This window comes from Taudactylus pleione, unplaced genomic scaffold (genome assembly GCF_031769625.1).
Source record: "Taudactylus pleione unplaced genomic scaffold, aTauple2 ptg000040l, whole genome shotgun sequence".
Lineage (NCBI taxonomy): Eukaryota > Metazoa > Chordata > Amphibia > Anura > Myobatrachidae > Taudactylus > Taudactylus pleione.
This window is the reverse complement of record NW_028284442.1, coordinates 4,263,954-4,285,707: the sequence shown is the minus strand read 5'-3', so window position 1 is coordinate 4,285,707 and position 21,754 is coordinate 4,263,954. Positions and strand designations below refer to the sequence as shown.

At 38.8% G+C, this 21,754-nt stretch overlaps 1 protein-coding gene across 1 annotated transcript in view; it reads right to left on the bottom strand.

Moving 5' to 3' along the window:
* LOC148538322 (dynein axonemal heavy chain 3-like) overlaps positions 1 to 21,754 on the bottom strand; it is a 1,025,530-nt gene that overhangs the window by 675,802 nt on the left and 327,974 nt on the right. The window contains exons 20-21 of the mRNA XM_088455384.1: positions 5,897 to 6,027; positions 5,477 to 5,577 (exon numbers count right to left, since the gene is read on the bottom strand). Of these exons, the coding sequence (XP_088311510.1) occupies positions 5,477 to 5,577; positions 5,897 to 6,027 (232 nt within the window). The remainder of the gene's footprint in view (positions 1 to 5,476; positions 5,578 to 5,896; positions 6,028 to 21,754) is intronic.

Below are 21,754 nucleotides of genomic sequence, written 5' to 3'. Positions count from 1 at the left end.
TTTAAGCTTAGTTAGTTGATGGGAAAAAAATATTTTGTGTGTTTTCCTATTGTTATTTAATAAATAAAAATCTAGATAGCATTTTCTCTAAATATACAATTGAAAGCTAATAAAATGTGATTACATTAAAATGTCCACTAGTGCAAAGCTATTGATTGAACTAGACGAACGCCTGCTAATTATAAGATTACTGATCTCATCACTTTGTGAGCCAGGAAGACAATTTTAATACAGAACATCAATAAGCTTAGTAAAGCTTAGATTATATGATTTATTGGTTGTTTCAATACAACTTTTTCAATCTGTATTATGATATTGGCTGGACCTCAAAATACCAAATAAAAAAAAACAGTGTTTCACATGAAATATATGTCCTATATACATTATTTTCCCAATGCATGTCTTACATACCTTGTTTGTACAGTATGATAAAAGATTGCTATAATTAAGTATATGGTGTTTGTGGGACTCTTAGCGCAGCCTCAATTAAAATGTAATGGCTTTATTTACTTTGTGCAGTATTGACTGGCATAAATCACATAAGTAAAATAAAATTGACACACACACACACATATATATATGTATATATATATATATATGTATATATATATATATATATATATATATACATATATACATATGCGCCTGAAGTTGGTAGGTGCCTGGGAGTGCCGGGGCAGATTTTATATATATATATATATAATAGTAATAATAATAATAATAATAATAATAATAATAATAATAATAATAATAATAATAAATGACAATATACCATAGATTAAGTGCAATAAAAATATTTTATTAAAAGGCATAACAAGTTACATATAGTGTAAACAGGAATAAAATTGTTAAGAGAAACAGTATTATGAATAAAGTACATCTAAATATGTTCGCTTTATAATCTCCTAGTACCGATACACAACATAAAGTGGTACTTACGTAATCAAACATTAATGTCCAGAAAGTGGGGAGGATAAGCTCCAGTATAGTGGCACTGTACATGTGTATGGCACTGTATCTTCCTTCTGTGGTACTGTATGATAGCCTAAATAAAGTGCAGTACTCACCCAGAACCAGATGAGTGGCTGGTTTAGCATCTGGTCATTTGATCCTGGAGTGTGCGGTAAAGTATGCAACTCTCAACTCTGGGTACAGACACTTCAACCGTAGTCAGCTAATAGGCAGGGGCGTAACTAGAACTTTTTGGGCCCCATAGCAACATTTTTAAGGCCCCCCCCTAACTTAGGTCTTACACAATAACCACAGTAGTTCCCCTAAAACATTAAATGCCCACTGTAATGGTGCCCCTTATGCAATGCTCACTGTAATGGTGCCCCTTACGCAGTGCCCCCAGTAGTGAGCCCCCTGTAGTTGCCCCCAGTAATGAGCCCCCTGTAATGCCCCCAGTAGTGAGCCCCCTGTAATGCCCCCAGTAGAGAGCCCCTTGTAATTGCCCCCAGTAGTGAGCCCCCTGTAATGCCCCCAATAGTGAGCCCCTTGTAGCTGCCCCCAGTAGTGAGCCCTGTGTAGCTGCCCCCAGTAGTGAGCCCCCTGTAGTGATCCCCTGTAGCTGCCCCAGTAGTGACCTCCTGTAGCTGCCCCCAGTAGTGACCCCCTGTAGCTGCCCCCAGTAGTGAGCCCCTGTAGCTGCCCCCAGTAGTGAGACCCCAGTAACTGCCCCAGTAGTGAGCCCCCTGTAGTGACCCCCTGTAGCTGCCCCCAGTAGTGACCCCCTGTAGCTTCCCCCAGTAGTTAGCCCCCTGTAGTTGCCCCCAGTAGTGAGCCCCCTGTAATGCCCCCAGTAGTGAGCCCCTGTAGCTGCCCCCAGTAGTGAGCCCCCAGTAGCGACCCCCTGTAGCTGCCCCCAGTAGTGAGACCCCAGTAGTGACCTCCTGTAGCTTCCCCCAATAGTGAGCCCCCTGTAGTAAACCCCCTATAATGCCCCCAGTAGCTGCCCCCAGTAGTGAGCCCCCAGTAGCGACCCCCTGTAGTGAGCCCTCTGTAATGCCCCCAGTAGTGAGATCCCAGTAACTTCTCCCCACGCGCACGGGCACGTGCGCACACACAAAACAAACAAAAAAAAACGTACCTTATCCCAGCTCCTGTGAAGCCACCGACCGCCCCGTCGCCCGCTCCTCAGCACTATGAGAGTGACATCATGACGTCACTCCCATAGTGCACTGCGGGACCCGGAAGACGGAGCTCATTCCTGAGCTCCGTCCCCGGCGTCCGCTCCTCGGCACTATGGGAGTGATGTCATGACGTCACTCCCATAGTGTATTGCGGGACCCGGAAGACGGAGTGAGCTCCGTCCTCCGGCTGCCGCCGGGGGTTTGAGTGGGAGTCGGGCGTCCGCTGGTAACACAATCTCAGCGAGCACCCGGCATATGGAAAGTGCAGGGGGTGCGATCGCTGGGCCGGCGGGCCCCTTAAGCCGCCGGGCCCCATAGCAACCGCACCCCCTGCACCCTCCATAGTTACGCCACTGCTAATAGGGTTGAAGAGGGTTTGCTGGCAAATTGATACACACTTGTGATGGCCACTACAGCACTTAGTGATCCAATGTGCTGCGTGCGTCCTTGTGCTGATCCTATGCATCGTCCTAAACCCTGCATCAGGTGCAGCTGGCCTGAAAGGCGCCACAAAGCTGTTCTTATTCACATCTCCGCCGCTAGGGGGCGCAGGAGCCTGCCCCTCCTAGTACCTTCCTATCTCTAGGTGCTTTTAGAAAACCCCTCTAGTCAGTTTTCCTGCCGCCTGCGTGGAGTACAGTAATAACCTTCCTGGCTCATTGTGCCCGAACTCGTCTGACTTTTGACTTTTTATTTTCTCACAATTTTGTGTATTTTGCTAATTTTATGAATGAAAGTTACAAAGGGTATTTTGCGGAAATATGTAGGTTTGTCCAGGGTGGCCTCTTAGGCACACTGCACCTCTTAAACTTTAGTATTTTTTGTTTTACTTGCTTTACGGTTAATAACTGTGGTTTTGTGAATCAGATTTCCATATATTCTCTCTTTGTACACCCTAATGAAGGTCACTGATCACTTTAAAAGCATTAGGATTGAGTTAATTAGGTGCTAATGACGATTTTATAACAGGCGCCTGTCAGGCGCACTGCGCCTGAACCTGGGAGTCCCAGAGGTGCACCTGATGCAGGGTTAAAAATCCTTCACTTATGATGTCTCCACTTGAAACTTACGTTTTTAACAATGGCACTTCTGGTTTTGGCACTTCCTGTTTTCAATGTGACACTTCCAGATTTTGGTGTTATACTTCCGGTTTTGTCACTTCCGGTTTTGGTAATTCTGGTTGGACACCTTCGATTCTGGTAGGCACTTCCGGTTTCTGTTTTTGGTACCATACAATCTTTTGGCAGTGGTGGGATGGACAGATTAAACAAATCAACTACATAATACAACATAAATATAACATAGCTCTTATAGCAGTTTAAGAGCCGTATGTATGGTGATAGGTATCACACAGTGAAGCATACTATTCTCAATATATATGCACATATAAATAAATGAGATGGGCACGTATACCTATATGTACGTGTATGTACAGAAATTGCACACACATAAAGTTAACGAAATAATATGCTGGAAGAGGTGGATCAATAGATAGTTACTAAAAAAATAGATTTAAATATAGGAAGATTTTCCTACACACATCATTTGCAAAAAAATAAATAAAAAGCATTACTGGGATAAGTCTCAGATGATGCCACACAACTGCACAGTTTCAAAACAGCTGTTTTAAACATTATTTAAATTGTAAACCACAATTTCACAGCTCCAATGTGCATCGCCATTAAATGTTACCCGATCTGCATTGTTTACCTGAAAAAAGCATGCAAGAACTAATAAAAAATTCAAGACCTTATGTTGTATTATTCAAATCCACCTTTAAACATAAAGAGATGACAATAGTGGAACATAATCTCTCAACTGCAAAAACATTAATATATCTTTTAAGGTCACATTCGTCCCCGAGGAATACTAGAAGAATGTTTTAATCAGATAACATTTTAAAAATGCAATATTATACATAAGTATAAAGAATTACAAAGGTAAAGGTAATTGAAAAAAGATTAATGATCATAGCATCATCTTAACGCTTTGTTTGGAGTTAGCGAAGACAGGTTTCTGTAGAAATAAGAAGATGGATTCAGACTGTGGCCCTGATTCAAAGGTGGATGCTGGTCCTTGCGTCAGTCATGGCTGCGATAATATACAAATGCTAGCATCTGTCTTCCCCTGGTGGTAGTAGCCTGCATCTAACTGTATACGGACTGAGACTCCCACTTTCAGAATCTTTGCATGCTGTAACACCGCCATTGATTCTTTAGATGCCACCATTGCGTGCACCGCCATGCTTGCACCAGCCTTATGTATTTTTTTTTTGTAAATTGTCTTTGGTAGAACTTTTTTTCCTGTCAAGTTAATTGGCTGCTTATTTAAATTGAATCTTGTCCTGTTTACATCTCAGATACTGAACATTATACCCCTAATTTTTGTTTCTCTTCTGTGGTTGCTTCCTCTACTGACCACAGTTTGAATGACAAACTTCTGACTAATCATTGTGCACCAATGCCAGGTTTATAAATTGACCCAAATTTGTAAAACTAACCCAAATAGGTTGACACATTTATTGTGGTGTCACTAGCGCATTTGAGTTGTCACCTATTTGATATTTCTGTTTTGTTGTGGTGTTATAGGGTGACACCTCAGACCACCCAGCTGCAGCTGTTATAGTGTCCCAGCGCCCATGTGTCAGCATAACACTTACTTTTTCAGGTTGACACATTGTCATCCTATTATTTAACATTTTTGTAACCAATGCCCGTTGCCTTGCTCACTTCTAATTTTAAACCAGGGTCATATTAAGAGAGGAGGGGGCCCATGTTCATTCCCCGTCCGGAGCCCCCTCCTCTCTCTCCGGCATCTGGCAGTGGACTGAATGAAGAAATAGACTCTAGGCACTAGTCTGTGCCCAGAGTCTTCTGCACATGTGCAGGTCACCGGGAGAATGGTGCAGCTGCCATTTTCCCTGCGATTTCCTCACTGCACATGCACAAACACCGGGAAAATGGCCATGGCAGCCATTTTCCAGGCATTTTGTGCAGCGCTGTGACACCCGACGTGGGACTTTGGAGCGGTAAGTATTAGGAAATATGTGTGCATGGTGTGCTAAGCAGGCCCCTCTGGACCCAGGGGCCGATGTCTACCGAAAACCCTGCACCCATTATAGATACGCCCCTGTTTTAAACCTTATTTCAGTGCACTATACATCAAGGAGTTAGATTCTTAAATATAGTTAATTTTCAATGTTGACAAGATTTTCTAGCCATAAGTTTCAGAAGGCGCTTTAATAATAACAAAGATATTGTAGCCAAATTATACATAAACGATCACAGGTTCTCCATGCATTGTAGAGTCATTTTGACGATCATTCCAAAGCACATATCACCTACCTACTCACTGTAGCTGGAGATGCTTGCTCAAGATCTAGCACCTCAAAAATCATGTTCTGCTGGGGACTCATTTGAATTATTTCTCCACTCATCAGGCAGAGCTAAAGATGGAAAAATATATATATATCAAATAACTGAAAGATATTATACTGTAACTGTTCATGTGTTTCCCATATAGAATACAAGATACTATTACACCGTTATGTGTACATAACAGTTTCCTAATATTCATGAATGACCTTTAGAACCCCCACCCCAAGGCTTCAATTTAAGATGATACATATTGTGCTTTTATTAATGTTCTTTAAGTAGGATATTTAAACCTTTAGCCAAAAATTATTAATATGGCTTGTGAAATGTGTCAGTAATATTCTAATATATAAAGTACATTTGAAGATCAATATCATTAATTAGGCATACCTTCTTGTTATCATCTAAAACAGTGTTCATATTTTCCACCCACACTGCATCTACTGGCCCATCGAATATGCACCATTTCCTACTTTTTCTGCTGCACGTAGCATGACTTCGAAACACATTGGCCAAAACACCTGGAATAATAAAAAGAGTGAGTAATATTTTTCTGTACATACCATTTCTTATATTAGAGTCACCAATATTGATGGAAAAATATTTCTGTTTTTCTCCCCAGTGTACAACATATTCAATATTCATTGATTGCTATCTTTTGTCTTGCTTTATGCTGTAGTGTTCTTTTAAGACAATTATTAGGGCCTGATACAGAGTTGGACACTATGCCGATGTTTTTGCAGTTGAGCGATTATCAGCAATCTGCACATGCATCTGATACATTCCCATAGTCGCTCACAGCAACTTTTGCTCACAGTGGCAATGACAGTCATGGAGCATTTGGGGGAGGTAATAGGGTGTGGTGGCATACAATGCAGGCGTGTCATGACCATTTCGGGGGCACACATCCTGCATCTGCAATTGCATAAGCAAGAAATATGGCTCCCACTGCCATTTTGTGGAACCATAAGCTCACGCAGGACTGCAATAATCGAATGATCTGTAACCGATGCTAGGTCTTTGTAAGCAGATGCTTGGATTTGCAAAGCCACCAGTAGGCATGTCAATACATCTTCCAATCTCTGTGACATTTGCATATTTTTGTATAGCTGTTGCATAAACAGATGCAGCAGCGGCATTAGCATACAACTTTGAATTATGCACTATGACGCACATCACCACATAAATGGGTGCAGAATGCAGTTTGTATTGGTCAATTATTAGTAGATGCAGTGCTTCATTTTAGGCAATAATGCCTTGATCATAACTCTTAAGGGTTCATCTCGAAGAGTAGTTTCTGGAGCTACAGTATGTTCCATGATATGAAAAGTATCTCAAGATTGAGAGAATTATAACTTCACCATTCTTCTCCAGAGTGTGTTATATTACTGCTGTCTTTGTGGACATCAGAAGTAATGTAGCAAAGAGATTTCTCAAGTTGCAAAACTGTTCTTGAGGACAGGCCTTTAGAACCATGCCCAAAGTATTGATTTGTCACCTTAACCACATAAGAAGATAAGGGATTATACACATCCTTTCCCTTTCAGAACTGCACACCCTGCAAATTTGTTTCCTCAAACTGTCTGCCATTGATAATATGGACCATTATTTTCACATTGGCAACAATCTCAACTCATACTATCAATGCTTCACATCATTTACTGAGCCAGGAAGCACCATTTTCTTGCCTTATCTATCTGTCCCAGGTACACATTCTCTTTGAAACTTTCATTAATACCCTTTTAACCTTTACTTGTCCTTTATACATTAGTTCAACCCCAAGTTTGATTTTCTTTCTCCTTTTTTATAGCTTCCTAAAATAATACAAAATTATATTTCAGAATAAGCTCAGTACTTTTCAGAGAGACACTTAAATTTCATTATTTCTGACAGTAGAATTACAAATTCTCTGGAACAAAAATGTGCTCTTTTATTGCATCACTCTGGCCTGAAGCCTTGGAGTTTATCGGAAGAGCAAGATATGCATTGCGTCTCTATGATAAGGGTTATCAGTTCCCTGCAAATATAAACAGTTATGTCGCAGCCTGGCATCTGCCAGACACTCATGAATAGTGGAACAATTTACATTTAATTCTTTTTGTCTGTATTCTCCTAAGCATGCATATCAAAGAATAGATTGAGCAATTACTATTTGATATTTTGTATCATTCACAGTTAAAAACAATGCATGTTATAGCTGCCTTTGTTTTAAAGACACACAGACCCACATCAGTGCACAAATAAATAGAAGGTAAATAGAAGGAAGGGATGAATCTCTTTGTGTGTGTTTACACTGAATGAAAAGGAGAAATGGTTTGACAGGTAAGGAAAAATAAAGTCTACCTGTCATCTTTGTAACGAGCCTCAAATACATGAAATGACTGTTAAATATGGAAAGTATAATAAATAATTAACTTATTTTCTTCTTCCATAAGTGACATGGTCATCTTCTTTTAAATTATTAGAAAGGTTGCTTAATCTTCCTTTAATGTGACTGGCATTATAGTATGTACTGTACAGTATTTATGAGAGATCATAGAACAGCCAAAGGAGCATCACCCTATATTTACAAAACAGTGAGCACTGCAGTAGCAGATTTTAAAATAGAGATCAATTGATGTCCCTGATTATCCCCTTACCCTGGTTGTTCTCTCTGTAGGGTACATAAGACCCAGTTGATTGGCAGCCAGTTTGTGCCGGGTGATCGGCAGTCGGAGTGTGCCGGGGGAATTGGCAGTCAGAGTGTGCCGGATGAACGGCAGTCGGAGTGTGCCGGGGGAATCGGCAGTCAGAGTGTGCCGGGGGAATTGGCAGTCAGAGTGTGGACCATTGTCTTAAACCTCCTCTCAACACCAATTTCCTACTCTGGCTTTTTCTTTTAGCTATAGGGAAGAGTTTATGGGAGCTGTAGCACTCTAATTTGTTCATAGCATTAGGAAGGAAACTTGATAGACTGGTTTAACATACAGTACATACATAAATACTAGCGGCAGAGTGAGGGAGCAGGCAGTAAGTATATCGTGGATGCATTGAATATCAGCTATACCCTGGCCACCAAAGATTAGGGGGGTTATGTGGAGCGGGACATTTGCAGAGTTACAAAGTTCCGCCAATACAATTTTTACATTCCACTTCTGCCGTTAATGTGTTTGTAAATTTGCATTTTATGGCATTTAGTCTATAAATATATTGGGGAAACATGGTTAATTCATACTGTTGTTTAGAGTGGCTATTTTAGAGCTTTTAAAGCCAAATGCCATGATCAAAGCATACAAAACATGTTGGCCAAATATGGAATGAGGTAAATATTTTGCTCGCCAGTTTTAAAATTTTGCTCATATCTACATGTGTATAATTGCAAAACTAGCTACATTTAGCTGCATATGTATCAAGCTGATTTTTACATAAAATTATGCAGAAATTGTAGTCTCTGCATAATTTTATGTATTGTTGCTATGTTCTAATAGCACAATGCAGGAGATTTCACAGAAATCTCTGGCAGAGTGCTAATTAGCACTTCAGATGACAGTCCCCATTATTGTCAATGGGGACTATGATCTGACTCCTATGTACTAAACTCCAAAAAGCGAAGCTTTTCGGAGTTTAGTCCCGGTAGTTTACATCATCTTCAGATGGTGTAAACTACAGTAAGCCTATGGAGGCTCCAAGTGCAGGAGAGAGATCTTTCGATCTCTCCCCTGCAGCCCCCAGCCAGCTTTAGAAGCTGACACTCGGGTAAGTCTTTCACTTCCTAAATTCCTGGGACATAACTCGCAGGGACAGTGGTTACCACAAATGCTGTCCCTGCGAGTTCCCCTTGGTACATAGCGGGGATATTTCCATTAAAAATGTAAAATATTACTGGCAAGATGGATACATAATAATCATGGTAGTACCATGATTATTAATACATAGACCCCTTAATTAGCAATGAAAGTTGTGTTTTCATTAAAAAAGTATGCTACTCTGTTGTGGAAGAAGTGAAAATGAGAAAAAAATGCATTTTACTTAGAAAGGGCAAAAATAGACTAAAGTAATAACTCATGGAAACTAAAAGTACTTTGATAGATTGCTGTCATTATATTAATACTCACAAGTGGCATCACTATTTTAGGCTGAAAATCTAAAAATAATATATTTTTGTTTAGATTGAAGGGACCAGAGACATACATTTATTGAAGTCATCTACATTCAATGTACTAGATAAAAAGTGATGAGTTTAAATTTTGTTTTCAGTCAACATTGGAGATAAAAGGGTGCAGCTTAGTGGACGAAGTAACAGCAAACATGCTTATCCTCACATGGCATATGTCAAAACACTTTAATAAATAGAGACAAGTTGAGCAGGAAGATCTTATGCACAAAACATATTAAAGCTTGCTTGCTGCAACTAGTCTCTCTCCTGATCATATACTGATTGATGGCATTCACAGGTTGCATACCTAAAGTAGAACCTATATATGTAACTTTAAGATCAGGCGTTTTATGTAAATGAGCTGATGCAAAAGGCTTCACATGAAAAGAGCACTTGCTATAATTGTATGGCCACCTCTCAATTTTTACAGACCATACTTTAAGTACAATTATAGGTATGCTTGGTTACAAGGAATTCCAGTGAGTTACTAGAAACTAGAGTTGTAAGAAGATCCAGATACACTGATTGGTGCAATTCTTGAAATTTATTTTCTTTACATTTTATTTTTGAATTGGGATTTGCTGTGACTTGCTCCAGTTTCACAGGATATTAGCTCTGATTTGTATTGGTGACATCTTATAAACCAGCTACAATCTCTGTGGGTATAGACAGTACAACACAATCAAAATAAAGAGGGAGCATAAAAGTAAAAATGTTAGAGTTATTTAGTGTCAGTGTGAACAAACTAGTACAACTTTAATTGAAAAATAATACAAACTAGGTAGGTACCATCTCGGTTCTGCAAAATCTACCAATGTAGATTCAACAAACTTGAAAGGCATAATTTCTAAAGCTAGGATGTTTGGTAAGTGGGAGGTTATTTAAAGGCTCTTGGATGCATTGGCTGTAGTTTTTTTCTCCATCTAATACTTCCAATAGTGATGGTATTTGGCAATAGCCGTGGCTGGTTTGGAATTTTCCTACTGAATTATTACAGGCATTAAATGATTATGACTTCATTCCTTCAAGTATCAACATGCATATCATCATCATCCCCACCACCTTCAACAAAGAGGACAACACTAGATGTATAATTAACATGTCTATTTTATGACGCTGTCCCCTATGTTGGATCAAAACCAACATCCCAAGCTTTGATTCCTGGGCATCCTCAACTGAACTTTTGTTCCAAGGTTGTCCTCAAACAAAGCTTGGAAAGTTGGCCCTTATCCAAAATATGGAAAAGCAATATCACCTCCTCTGGTTGATGAAATGGCAGCTCCAAAAATAAAGATAAACATGTTAGTTGTACATCCAACATTGCTGATGATGATGTTCTGATGATGATGTACATGTTGATTGATCTGAGGAAAAAGCTGCACCTTGGTGATAATTACAAAGTACAAACTGTAAGTTCTGAGTCATTAGTTAATGTTTGTACTAATTCCACAGGAAAATGTCCAAAAAAAGCTATAGCTGCCAACCATTATTACTTGACATATAATGAGTGAAAAAGTACAGTGGAACAATCCTAGCACACAAACACCCCAAAACTACAAATGTTTTATTTTCTGTTTGTTGCAGAAGTGAAGGAAAGTGAAGCACCAGGTGGAAATCTTTGCAAACACAGGGAGAGCATTAATACTCCACATAGATAAGGCTTTGGTCTGAAAAGAAACCCACAACCTCAACAATGTGAGGCAATAATAGTAACCAATGTGCTATTGTGAGAAGAATCAATTGCAAACAGAATCACCAAAAAAAATGAAAAAAAATAATAATCTTGGCCCGGTTCAAAATTTTTCAGCCGAAATTCTGCAAAATTTGGGCAAATATAATTTCTGGATCTTCATAATATTTCCTATTTCTACCTACAGTATTTCTCATCATTGTAATAGTAATTTGTTTTGTCTCAGTGCATTCAAGACACCTCTGTTAATTTTCACAGAGATTAACAACTTGCTGAGATTACAGAATAGATGGAAGTATTTGCATGGGTAGATGCCTCTAAAATAGCCTTTTAATTATATTTTAATGTTTTACTTTTTAAATGACTACATAAATAATCAAACACATATGATGTACTATTCCTTCATACAATGTGCATTGCTTATACAATACTGTAGAATGTTCCATGACTAGTTGGAAGTTAACTGTACATTCTAATGATATAGCCATTACACTCTTGCTTAGTAGCTATGGGAAGTGAGAAATATATTTCCGCACAAATGATTACTAGCCAGCTTAATTGTATTGTAATAACTCAATACTCTTCCATAAATGTTTGATTAGCATTAAATTTTGTACCCAACAGGTCGCCAAGTAACAGTTTTTATCTGATCATTTCAACATTAAAAATACATTAAGCCTCTGAAGCAGATGGAATAATTCTCAATAAGCTTCACTTTGCCAGAGAAATATTGATATATACCTGTAATCTCTTTTCTTTGAATTGATAAAGCTTTGCACAATCCAAATTAAAAGATTCTGCAATGTATTTACCTGAAAATAATCAATTGCTCTTCATTAATCTCATTTAGAAGCACCTGGTCCACCTTTCAGCTAGTTTCGGCATTTTAAAGTTCAGTCAGTTAAATGCTTCATTTTTTGGTTGCAGGTAACCAGCATGGATTGACAGTAGTTATCTGTATTTCTAATAGTATGATAAATTTGCTAATCAGAACTAAACACTTTGATGTAGATTGTGTATTTTGTGGATTGCCTGGCATATCCTTGGTCATTATCTTTTACATAACTCATCATGTACTGCTAGAGATATCTATATACCTAGAAATTCTATTCATGCCTATTCACCAAAATACTGACACAAATTAATGTTTTGCACCAAACTTTAGGAATCGCCTTGAATTTTGAGCGCCATAGTGTTGCTGCTGCAAACAATTGATCTGAATACACATTGCCCATTTTCCAGATGTTGTTACTGTTATATGCTGTTCTGCAAATCAAGGAACACCCCACATATTCCCTCAAATCATATTAATAAGCTTGCAATTTCAGTCTTGTTTGGAGCTGCAAAACTAGGCAAGTCCAACTTTTCCCCTTATTGACCAAGGCGAACAACTCTGCTTGTAACCTCAAATCCATGCTCTTTTGCTTGGATAAGGCACACCAATGCAAACCCAGGTGCATGGAATCACCACAGATTACATTTATTACTCATCTTGCACAGGGAAGGGGGTACAAATTTAGGGCATTATCTATTTTTTTATTCATTTTCAAATTCTGGCGAGATACTGTAGTTACCAGGGGCAATTTATGGCTTTTTATGATGTTCAGCACAAAGTATTGCTAGAGACAGGCTACAATCAGCAAACTTGGAGGAGCAGCAAGATTGAGAAGGAGAAGACAGCAAAACAATGACAATGTTATGCAATCCAGTTGCATATGCACAGTACATTAATAAAAGTGTAACATTCAGTGGAAATTGGTTCCAATGCAACAACGTTGAAGACTGTCATCTGCAAATGTTATAAAAATGCTCCAGGTGATACAAGATATGCCATGCAGAAATAAATGACGTAAAGAGTGCATTTGAGGTCATATTCAAGTCTACAAATAACAGTTATACAACTATACCAGTTCTAAGAAACATTTTTGCAAGTCACATGTTACTTACTTCTTTTCAAATTTGTAAATAAACATAAAAATCTGAAATGCATTACGAACGTTTCAATTACCTGTAATGTTTTCTTTTTTTTTTTTTTTTGCTTCATGACATTTTATAGTGTGTTTATTTGTTTCATTCTAATTTTTTTAACATAATGACAAATTTTCTAGTGTGTGTTTAATTTCAAATATTTTTTACTTTATTACGTATTTTATCCTCTGTTTGTTAAGAGTGTATTGACCTCATGTACTAATATTTTAGGAAACATATTTTTCTTAAAATTATAAAAAAAAGTAAGGAATGGGTAACATTGACCCAAACAGTACAAACAAATAGTAGAAACAGCAGGGTTAATAGAGGGCAAGTCATTCCAGTAAGTAGAACACAGTAAATGCGAAAGTCGCATTTTCTCTATAAAATGTAATTAAATGCACACACACACATCATTTACTGCCTGGAATGACAATATCATTCTTTTTTTTCCTGGGATAAGCCACATGGAAATTCTAAATAAGAAATTTGCATAGAAGTTTGCAACTTGGCTAAATACAGCCATGATTCTAATAAACTACCTGCTGGAGGGATCTATACACAAACAAGAAACTGATAGATAGTGCTGCTGGAGTCCTTATTATCATCATCCCCACAAATGATGAGACCTGCAATAGATACGCCTCCTAAAATGTGTATATGGGGATGCTTCCAAACCTCTTTAGGTTGCATCTCTAGTGGATGGGGAATACTTACATGTAGATGCCCTAACTGTACTCAGCTAACCCTTGCTTACCCCTATTCCACCTCTCCAGGTACAATGGAATGCAAGTATAACTATGCTTAAATCTAATTAAATATTTATAAAATGTTTACATACATGGCACACATGGAAATGAGTATGCCCCACAAATTGATTTAAGTAGAAATCTAAAAGAGGTTCTTAATCTAATGAACACCACCTTTTGGAGCTGCACTAAAGGATTTTTGTTCTACAAAATTTTTAATCAAAAATTAGTTTAGTTTTGAATACAATTATTTTCAATAGAGGTGAAAAAATAGGCATTACCGTGGAACACAATTTATTTTCTGCACCACCTATCTGAATTGTTTAACAGGCAGCCACTAAATTTCAGAACTCAATAAACAAGATATTATCAGTTTTCAAAGATGGACCAAAGCTGCCTTTATATCTATCACTCCAGAAATGTCTCCTTATTTCAAACTAGAACACAACCAATCAAAAAAGTGGGAATAACACATTAAATGGTACTCATACAATATAAACCAACAGTAAACACATATGATAGTGGTTATGTCACATTTATTCAGAATAAAAGTCATTTGTTGACTATTCGCATCATTCATCATTCTTATTTCCTTATGTACATGCAGGGCTGGATTAACCATTAAGGAAAATAAGCACATGCTTAGGGCATCAAGGGATTGGGGGCACCACAGAAATTTTGCATTGCCGGATTTACCATGGACCATATGGTGCAAAACTGCAAATGTTGCAGCTGAACCAGGTTCCTCAAATAGGGGCTACATACAATAATAAAAATAATAACAAAATAGTAATAGTAGAGTGTAATGAACAACATCAATCTTGGGTATACAACAAAATTAGAATTTGGTAACTTGTAAACTGCCACACGGCCCACCGAGGCTCACATAATCATTCTTGTCTTAGCCATGTCGGCTATCCTATTCAATGGTCCACTGAGAGTATGTGCAGTGGTGCTCAGTACAGTGTTGCCAGATGGGGGGGGTGAGAATTTTAGAGATAACTATTCTTTTGTTTTTTGGGGGGGGAGCAAAATATATATAGGGGCACAAAAATCTTTCAATTGTTTACGGCCTCTAAAAGTATTAATCTTTCCCTGTGGACATGTAAGAAAGAGAAACCTCAGTAGTGTAGTATGGGCTTCTCAATTGGTTTGTGGTGAAATTCCACCCATGAACATGCATAAATCATAGTGAAAGATGCTGTGGAAATAGGGTATTCTATCATCAGGTCAAAGTATAAGCCACACACTGATGGGCATACCCGTGATGTTGAAACACTCACACTCATTAGCATTGTATCATGCACATAAATGTTTCTACTACTCCTCATAGTCTTAGTGGAATGAGTGGCTGTGACACGACCAGGGTTTCTCGAGAATGGTGGTCGACGGGTATTACCTTTGAGGTCACTGTAGCAGGGGGCAGTGGTGCTGGTGTGTGGTGAGGGGCATTGGCTGTGCATGGCTCTGTGTGGGCATGCTGTCACGTTGGGCTGGTGAGGCCTGGCAGTGCTTCCATTCTGTTTGGCATTGGCGCCGCCATCTTGCCTCCAGCCATGTGATTTCCTCGCCCAATCCTAGTTTGTTACATGCTCTCTCTGGCCAGTCATGGTACAGCACTTGGTATTTAGGGAGGTTCAGAGCCTCACTTCATTGCCAGTGAAATGTGTTTCTCAGCATAGCTGAGAGAGAGTTCCCTGTGATCACCACCTGTTACCTGTGAAATGCTACCTGCCTGCCTGCTTGTCTGTTCCAACCCCGCTGGACTACCCTGCATCCTCCATTACCTTCCCCTTGTCTGAGTACCTGAGTCCTGCTGTTCACCCTGCACCTTGCCTCCACTGACACTCTGCTGGATAATTCTTCCTCAAGTCTGCATTCTTCATTAATCAGTCACCACCTGGACAGTTCCCCTTGTCTGCCACTACCTGGACATTTTCTATTAACCAGTCACTACCTGGACATTTTCCATTGCCTGTCACTAACTGGACTTTTTCCTATTTGCCTCACTACAGCTCCCAAGTGCACTTTAGTGTTATACCCGGACTTTCTGTTTTACAACATTGATGTCTGTTAAGCCACTCATTAAAATCTCCAGATTTACTTTTAAACCTGCTTCAGTGTCTGCTCATATTACCACCCTGCATCCACAACAAGCCCGGAACCTCACAGGCTGCTCACACCTCTGTCAACACTCTTCAATTCTCAGGAATCTTTGTCAAGACATACAGACATGTGTAGGATGATATATATATATATATATATATATATAGATATAGATATATATGCCCAGTGGATAACCAGGTACTGCCAAATGTGCTGTGCATATTAACTCAGAGAAGTGGAAGACATCATATTGTGTTTGAGCAGGGTGTCTGATTATTTACATTGGTTATTTTGAATGTAGACTTTATGGTGTCGAAGGGTGTGTTCGTGGTTGTTATATTAGTGCCTGTTGGTTGGTAACACTTCCATCTTTTCTGGATATCCCTCCCATCCCATTTTTGTTGTCTTTTGATTATAGCTTTGTTAGTGTGGCAGAAAGAACAACAGCTTAGTTGAAAGGTTATTGTTATTAGTTGGGTGCAATCTCCTTTTATGTGGTTATAGGCCAATTGTCCCTGCCAGGAAATGACCAAAATGTAATCCTATAAAAACATAAAACACTAACTTCACTCTAGAATAAATAAAACCTAGTATTCATACTAGAACCCCGGTGGGGTATACATCAGTTTTTTACAAAGTCCAAATCCGGCAACTGGCAGTGACCTGAATTTAATTAAAATCTCCTGTGGGCGGGATTATTCCAGACACGCAAATAGAAATAGTCACTTCAGTGTACAAATTCCAATTTCATTGACCCCCTAGTTGTTATTTTGTTTCCATGGTGACTGAATGCTCTTAGTGGTCATATCATTATACAATGCAAATTAGTGTGAGTGTGTCAACATAAGTACTGTAGTATGCCCAATAGTGTGTTGCTACTACTTGGACCTGGTGATAGAATACCCTATTTCCACAGCATCTATCACTACGATTTATGCACGTTCACACTGGGTGAAATCTCACTACAAACCAATTCAGTAGGATGTACTACACTACTGAGGTTTCTCGATGGTACATGTCCATAAGGAAATAAGAACTGGAAGCATCCATTGTGCGAACACTCATCAAAGGACTTTTAATCTCAATAAAGGAATGTATTTCTGTGGTATAACCACTATCATACAGTATGTGTGTACTACTGGTTTACACTAAATTGTATGAGTGCCATTTGTTGTGTCATTCATACATATATTTATTATTGGTTGCACCTAGACATCATTCTAGTATATTTACTTACCGAGAAGACATACAAGTGTGTATTGTGCACACTAGCCTACACTGTAGGAGTAATAGAAGGCTCAGCAAAACTCCAAATCCATAATAATAATATAATATAATAATAATAATAATAATAATAATACCTGGACCTTAAAATAAATTAAATGAATTGTAGGCTGCTGATCTATTGCTTAGGTGACTAATTAACTATAGTTGCACTAGTGCTTGGAAAATAATACTGGTATGCAAGAAAGTTCAGACCTTCTATGCCATACTCTTCAGAATTACAGCTAACCAGGGTTATTAAATCCTGAGCAATGTACAGCTGGACATCACCATGGTTCCTGACTGCACATATTACCTTTTAATACAGTAGGCAATTTTTGTTCAGTTTCCTCTGCACCTTGATGGGAAAAATGACATTGATCACCAATTTCTTCACCCTACAGTCTGGCGGCACTCCATCTGCATCACTCAGAAATGAATTCTCCCTTAGTTTGGTTTAGTACTAGTTTAGCACTTCCAATAGAATTAGAAGTATATATTAGTATAGTATTTTGTTTAGTATTAGAAAAAATTCTGCAGTAAATTAATTTTATATGTACAGTATAGTTGTATTCTTAAAAAGCTAACTTGTGTATAAGTAAAAGACATGAATTGAAGAGGCACATATTGTTAAGCATGAGTTGTAGTATCTCATTTGGCACAAGAATGAATCCTGGAAATCTTCCAATTGTGGAGGCCTCGGGCATAGTCTGAAAAACTGAAATTAAAGCATGAAATTGAATGATAATTTTTAAGCACATTCTTCCTGCCTAGAGTAAAGGTCATCACAGTAGGATGCAATTTGCATATTTTTGCTTGCCAAACCTTTTCTACAACACTTAAGTAGCATTATAATACAATGACAACATTCTTATATTCACGCAGCACCCAATCCCAAGTTTTTTAGCCCAGAAGCCCAGACTAAATGTCCTGGCTGAAATATAAGTTTTAGTACTTGCTCTTTTGACTTGAGGCAAAACATTATCTTCTTACTGTATATGGAAGAATTGATTAATATACATTAACAGAAAAAGTGGATTCCAAATATCAGGACCACAGCGTATGGCTCCTTGCTTCATGTTATAGAAGAAAGTAACTTATAAAATACTAGTACATAAATGAACTAAAATTAAAATAGTAAAAATAGGTTGCTTGATTGTTTTTTACTTTTACTTTGTATTGAGCAAATCAGCTCTGCCAATTTTGGAATTTCACATTTTCTCTGTGAAATAATTAGCAAATTGATTCCTATGGTACATTTAAGCTTATTGCTTATGGTTTGTAATCCATGTAGCATAATTACTAGCACTTTGCTATATTTACAGTAACCACCATAACTCAATAAAATATCACTTTTATTTCAAGCAAAATCTGCATATCTTGCATTTAGTTAACTATATCCCATAGTAGTGGGTCAAACTCATAGTACATCCTAGAGCACTCATTGTCGATTTTAGTCACTCTGTATTTCAATTCACATATCTGAATGTATACAACAATACAGCTATAAAACAGGTAATTTTATAGGGGTTGTATACAGATTGCAGTGGATTTAAAACAGCTTATTCTGATTTGCAAAGTACTGCATTGCTAAAAAAATTATAATTCAGCATGTGAGATGTATGTGACTCTAAATTGCTTCAACCTTTGTAGTTTCTTCAGAATGCAAATTCATTTTAATGCCCTATTTTATTAGGGGTAAGAGAACATTCAGAAGCTATCTGAATCCAACCATTCCGTCATACCTGACTTTTTAACCACTTTGCTGCGTTTGCTGCTGAGAATAAGTGAAACTAAACATTTATTAATGGGTGGTCCCTGTTCCAACCACTCAGCAGAACTTGTATTACATTGACAGGTTACCACTCTGTCTTGTGCCCAATTAGTTAGGCAGCAAAGATTTCTCACTTCAACTCTATTACCAGCTTACTCTTTCTGACTCATGGTTGAAGTGAATGGCCGGGGGCCTGGATGGATGATGGAAGTCAGCAGCAGGAGCTGCGTGAGGAATCATAGAACTTGTTCTCTGGCTATTAGCATAAAGTTGCAGACACAATTATGGCAACATATGCTATTGCGGTTGCAGGAGTGTCTTCTTTTATACTGTATAAAATTAAATATGGTATCACAATGTCAAGTGTTTTTTTTTACTCGGTTCCATTACCATGTGGACATTCTGCTCAAGTAAGTGAGTGGTCATGTGAAGACCATTCCGCATATGCAGAGAAACATTTTAAAGTTCATCTGATATGCTCATCAAAATATCTTTGGTAAGTGCAAATTACCTGGGAAGACTTAGCATCAGGCCATTAAGAACATAGTGGACAAACCATTATGTTTACTCCAGATTCATATGTACACAAAGATTGTGTTTTATGATTTTATGAACTTGTTTATGCTATTAGGGGCATTACCCTGTGTTTTCCTCTTATTTCTGATGTTCTTATATATGAGAAGCATTAAAGCAGAACACTACAAGATAACCATCTAAAATGAATGTATTCTAAACTTATTAATTTATTTATTGTCATTGACTAGTGCTAGTATAGACATTTGCATATTTTCTATGTTTTTTCATTGAGTGTGGTGACACTTAAGCACGTTTCAGTACAGCCTGCTTTTCTGTACTTGGGGGTAGCACTTCTCTATTCTAGCTCTCACTGCCCCTCTTACAGATAATACTGCACCCATAAAACTGCCCCCACTCACAGCTCACATTGTCCTCTCTCGCAGCCCACACTGCTCCCCCTCACACTGCCTCACTCACATATTACACTGCCCCCTCAAGGCTCCCTGCCCTCCTCACACTGCCCCCGCACACAGCTCACACTGCCCCCGCACACAGCTCACCTGCCCTCCTACAGCTCATACTGCCCAAACCTTCCTTCCTCCCACCCGCCACTCCCCTCACAGTGTAGTGTAAAATTGTCTTGTGCTCACAGGTGATCACTAGACAATAAGCAATATGTGGACGAGTTATTTGAAAGAGGGGACTCCCCTCTTTCAAATGAGGGCACCACAATGTTTTTGAAGCCAGGATTGGAGAGACCCTCCCCCAACTCTGTGTTGATTCTACTACACAGACTCCATTTTGTTCCTCTAGGGAGGCTTCAATCCCTTTTCAGAGATGGCTGTACATAATATATCCTCAAATAAACCATCCCACTGGCTAAGCAACTGTGTTGTCTGTAGTGATAAGGCATCCCCTGTTGTGTACATATGTCATCCATACCAATGCACCTGTATGGTCATATTTGATCCACATTGGACCTCATAATTAGTTCTGCAGTTAGGATTATTCTCTAGCAATGATCATTAGAAAATAATTTCTCAGGATCCACATAATTTTAGAACAGTAGACTCCCCACTTTCAAATGAGGGTACCCTGAATTTATGGGTGTGAGGATTGGGGAGAGAATGCACTATTGGTGCACTCCCCTCTATTCCCTGACCCTTTACAATTGACATGATTGGTCATCAAGCCCCACTTCTACCCAGATCCTGCTGCAGTTACCAGCAATGGAGGGAACTTTTGGATAAGTTTTCCACCCATTTTAACTAGAGATGAGCGGGTCAGGTTCTCTGAGAACCAGATCCACCTGAACTTCCAGATCCGAGACAAGAACCGAGCTAGGCTCTGGTTTTCCTGTATGACATGGATCCAAAAACGAGGCAAAATGAGACATCCTCCCGCTGTCTGATTCTCGTGGGTTTTGGATTATATAAAGGTCCCTGCGATCAGCGTCATTTTCACTTTGGCTGTGGGGAGAAATGCTAGCAGACATAGTCAGTCACTGTAAGTCACTCAGTGTGTGTGTCCAGTCGGGGTCTTGGCCTGAAGGCTGCTGCTTTGTTGTCCATAAAGGGGCTGTCCATAAAGTGTCCAAAAAAAGAAAAGTGCTTTTTTTGTGTGTGTGTGCATTAGCAACTTAGCTGCGCTATAATTGTACAGTGACACTGCCGCAGATTATTGTCCACGTATTTGTGACTCTGCAGGTGGTCTGTCCACGCTCTGCAGGGGTGCTTTATTATCCATAAAAAAGGGGTGCTGTCTGTGTTGTTCATCAAGGGGCTGCTGCCTCATTCAGAGGTGCTCTTCCCCAGTGTAAAAAAAATTAAAGTGAAATGAAATTAATATCAATCCACAAAATAAAAAAAAAATATTTTTTGCATGTGTGTGTTAGCAACTTAGCTGCGCTATTATTGTTTGGTGACACTGCCGCAGTTTATTATCCACATATTTGTGACTCTGCAGGTGGTCTGTCTGCACTCAGCAGGGGTGCTTTGTTGTTCATAATTAATGGTTGTTGTCTGTGTTGTTCATCAAGGGGCTGTTG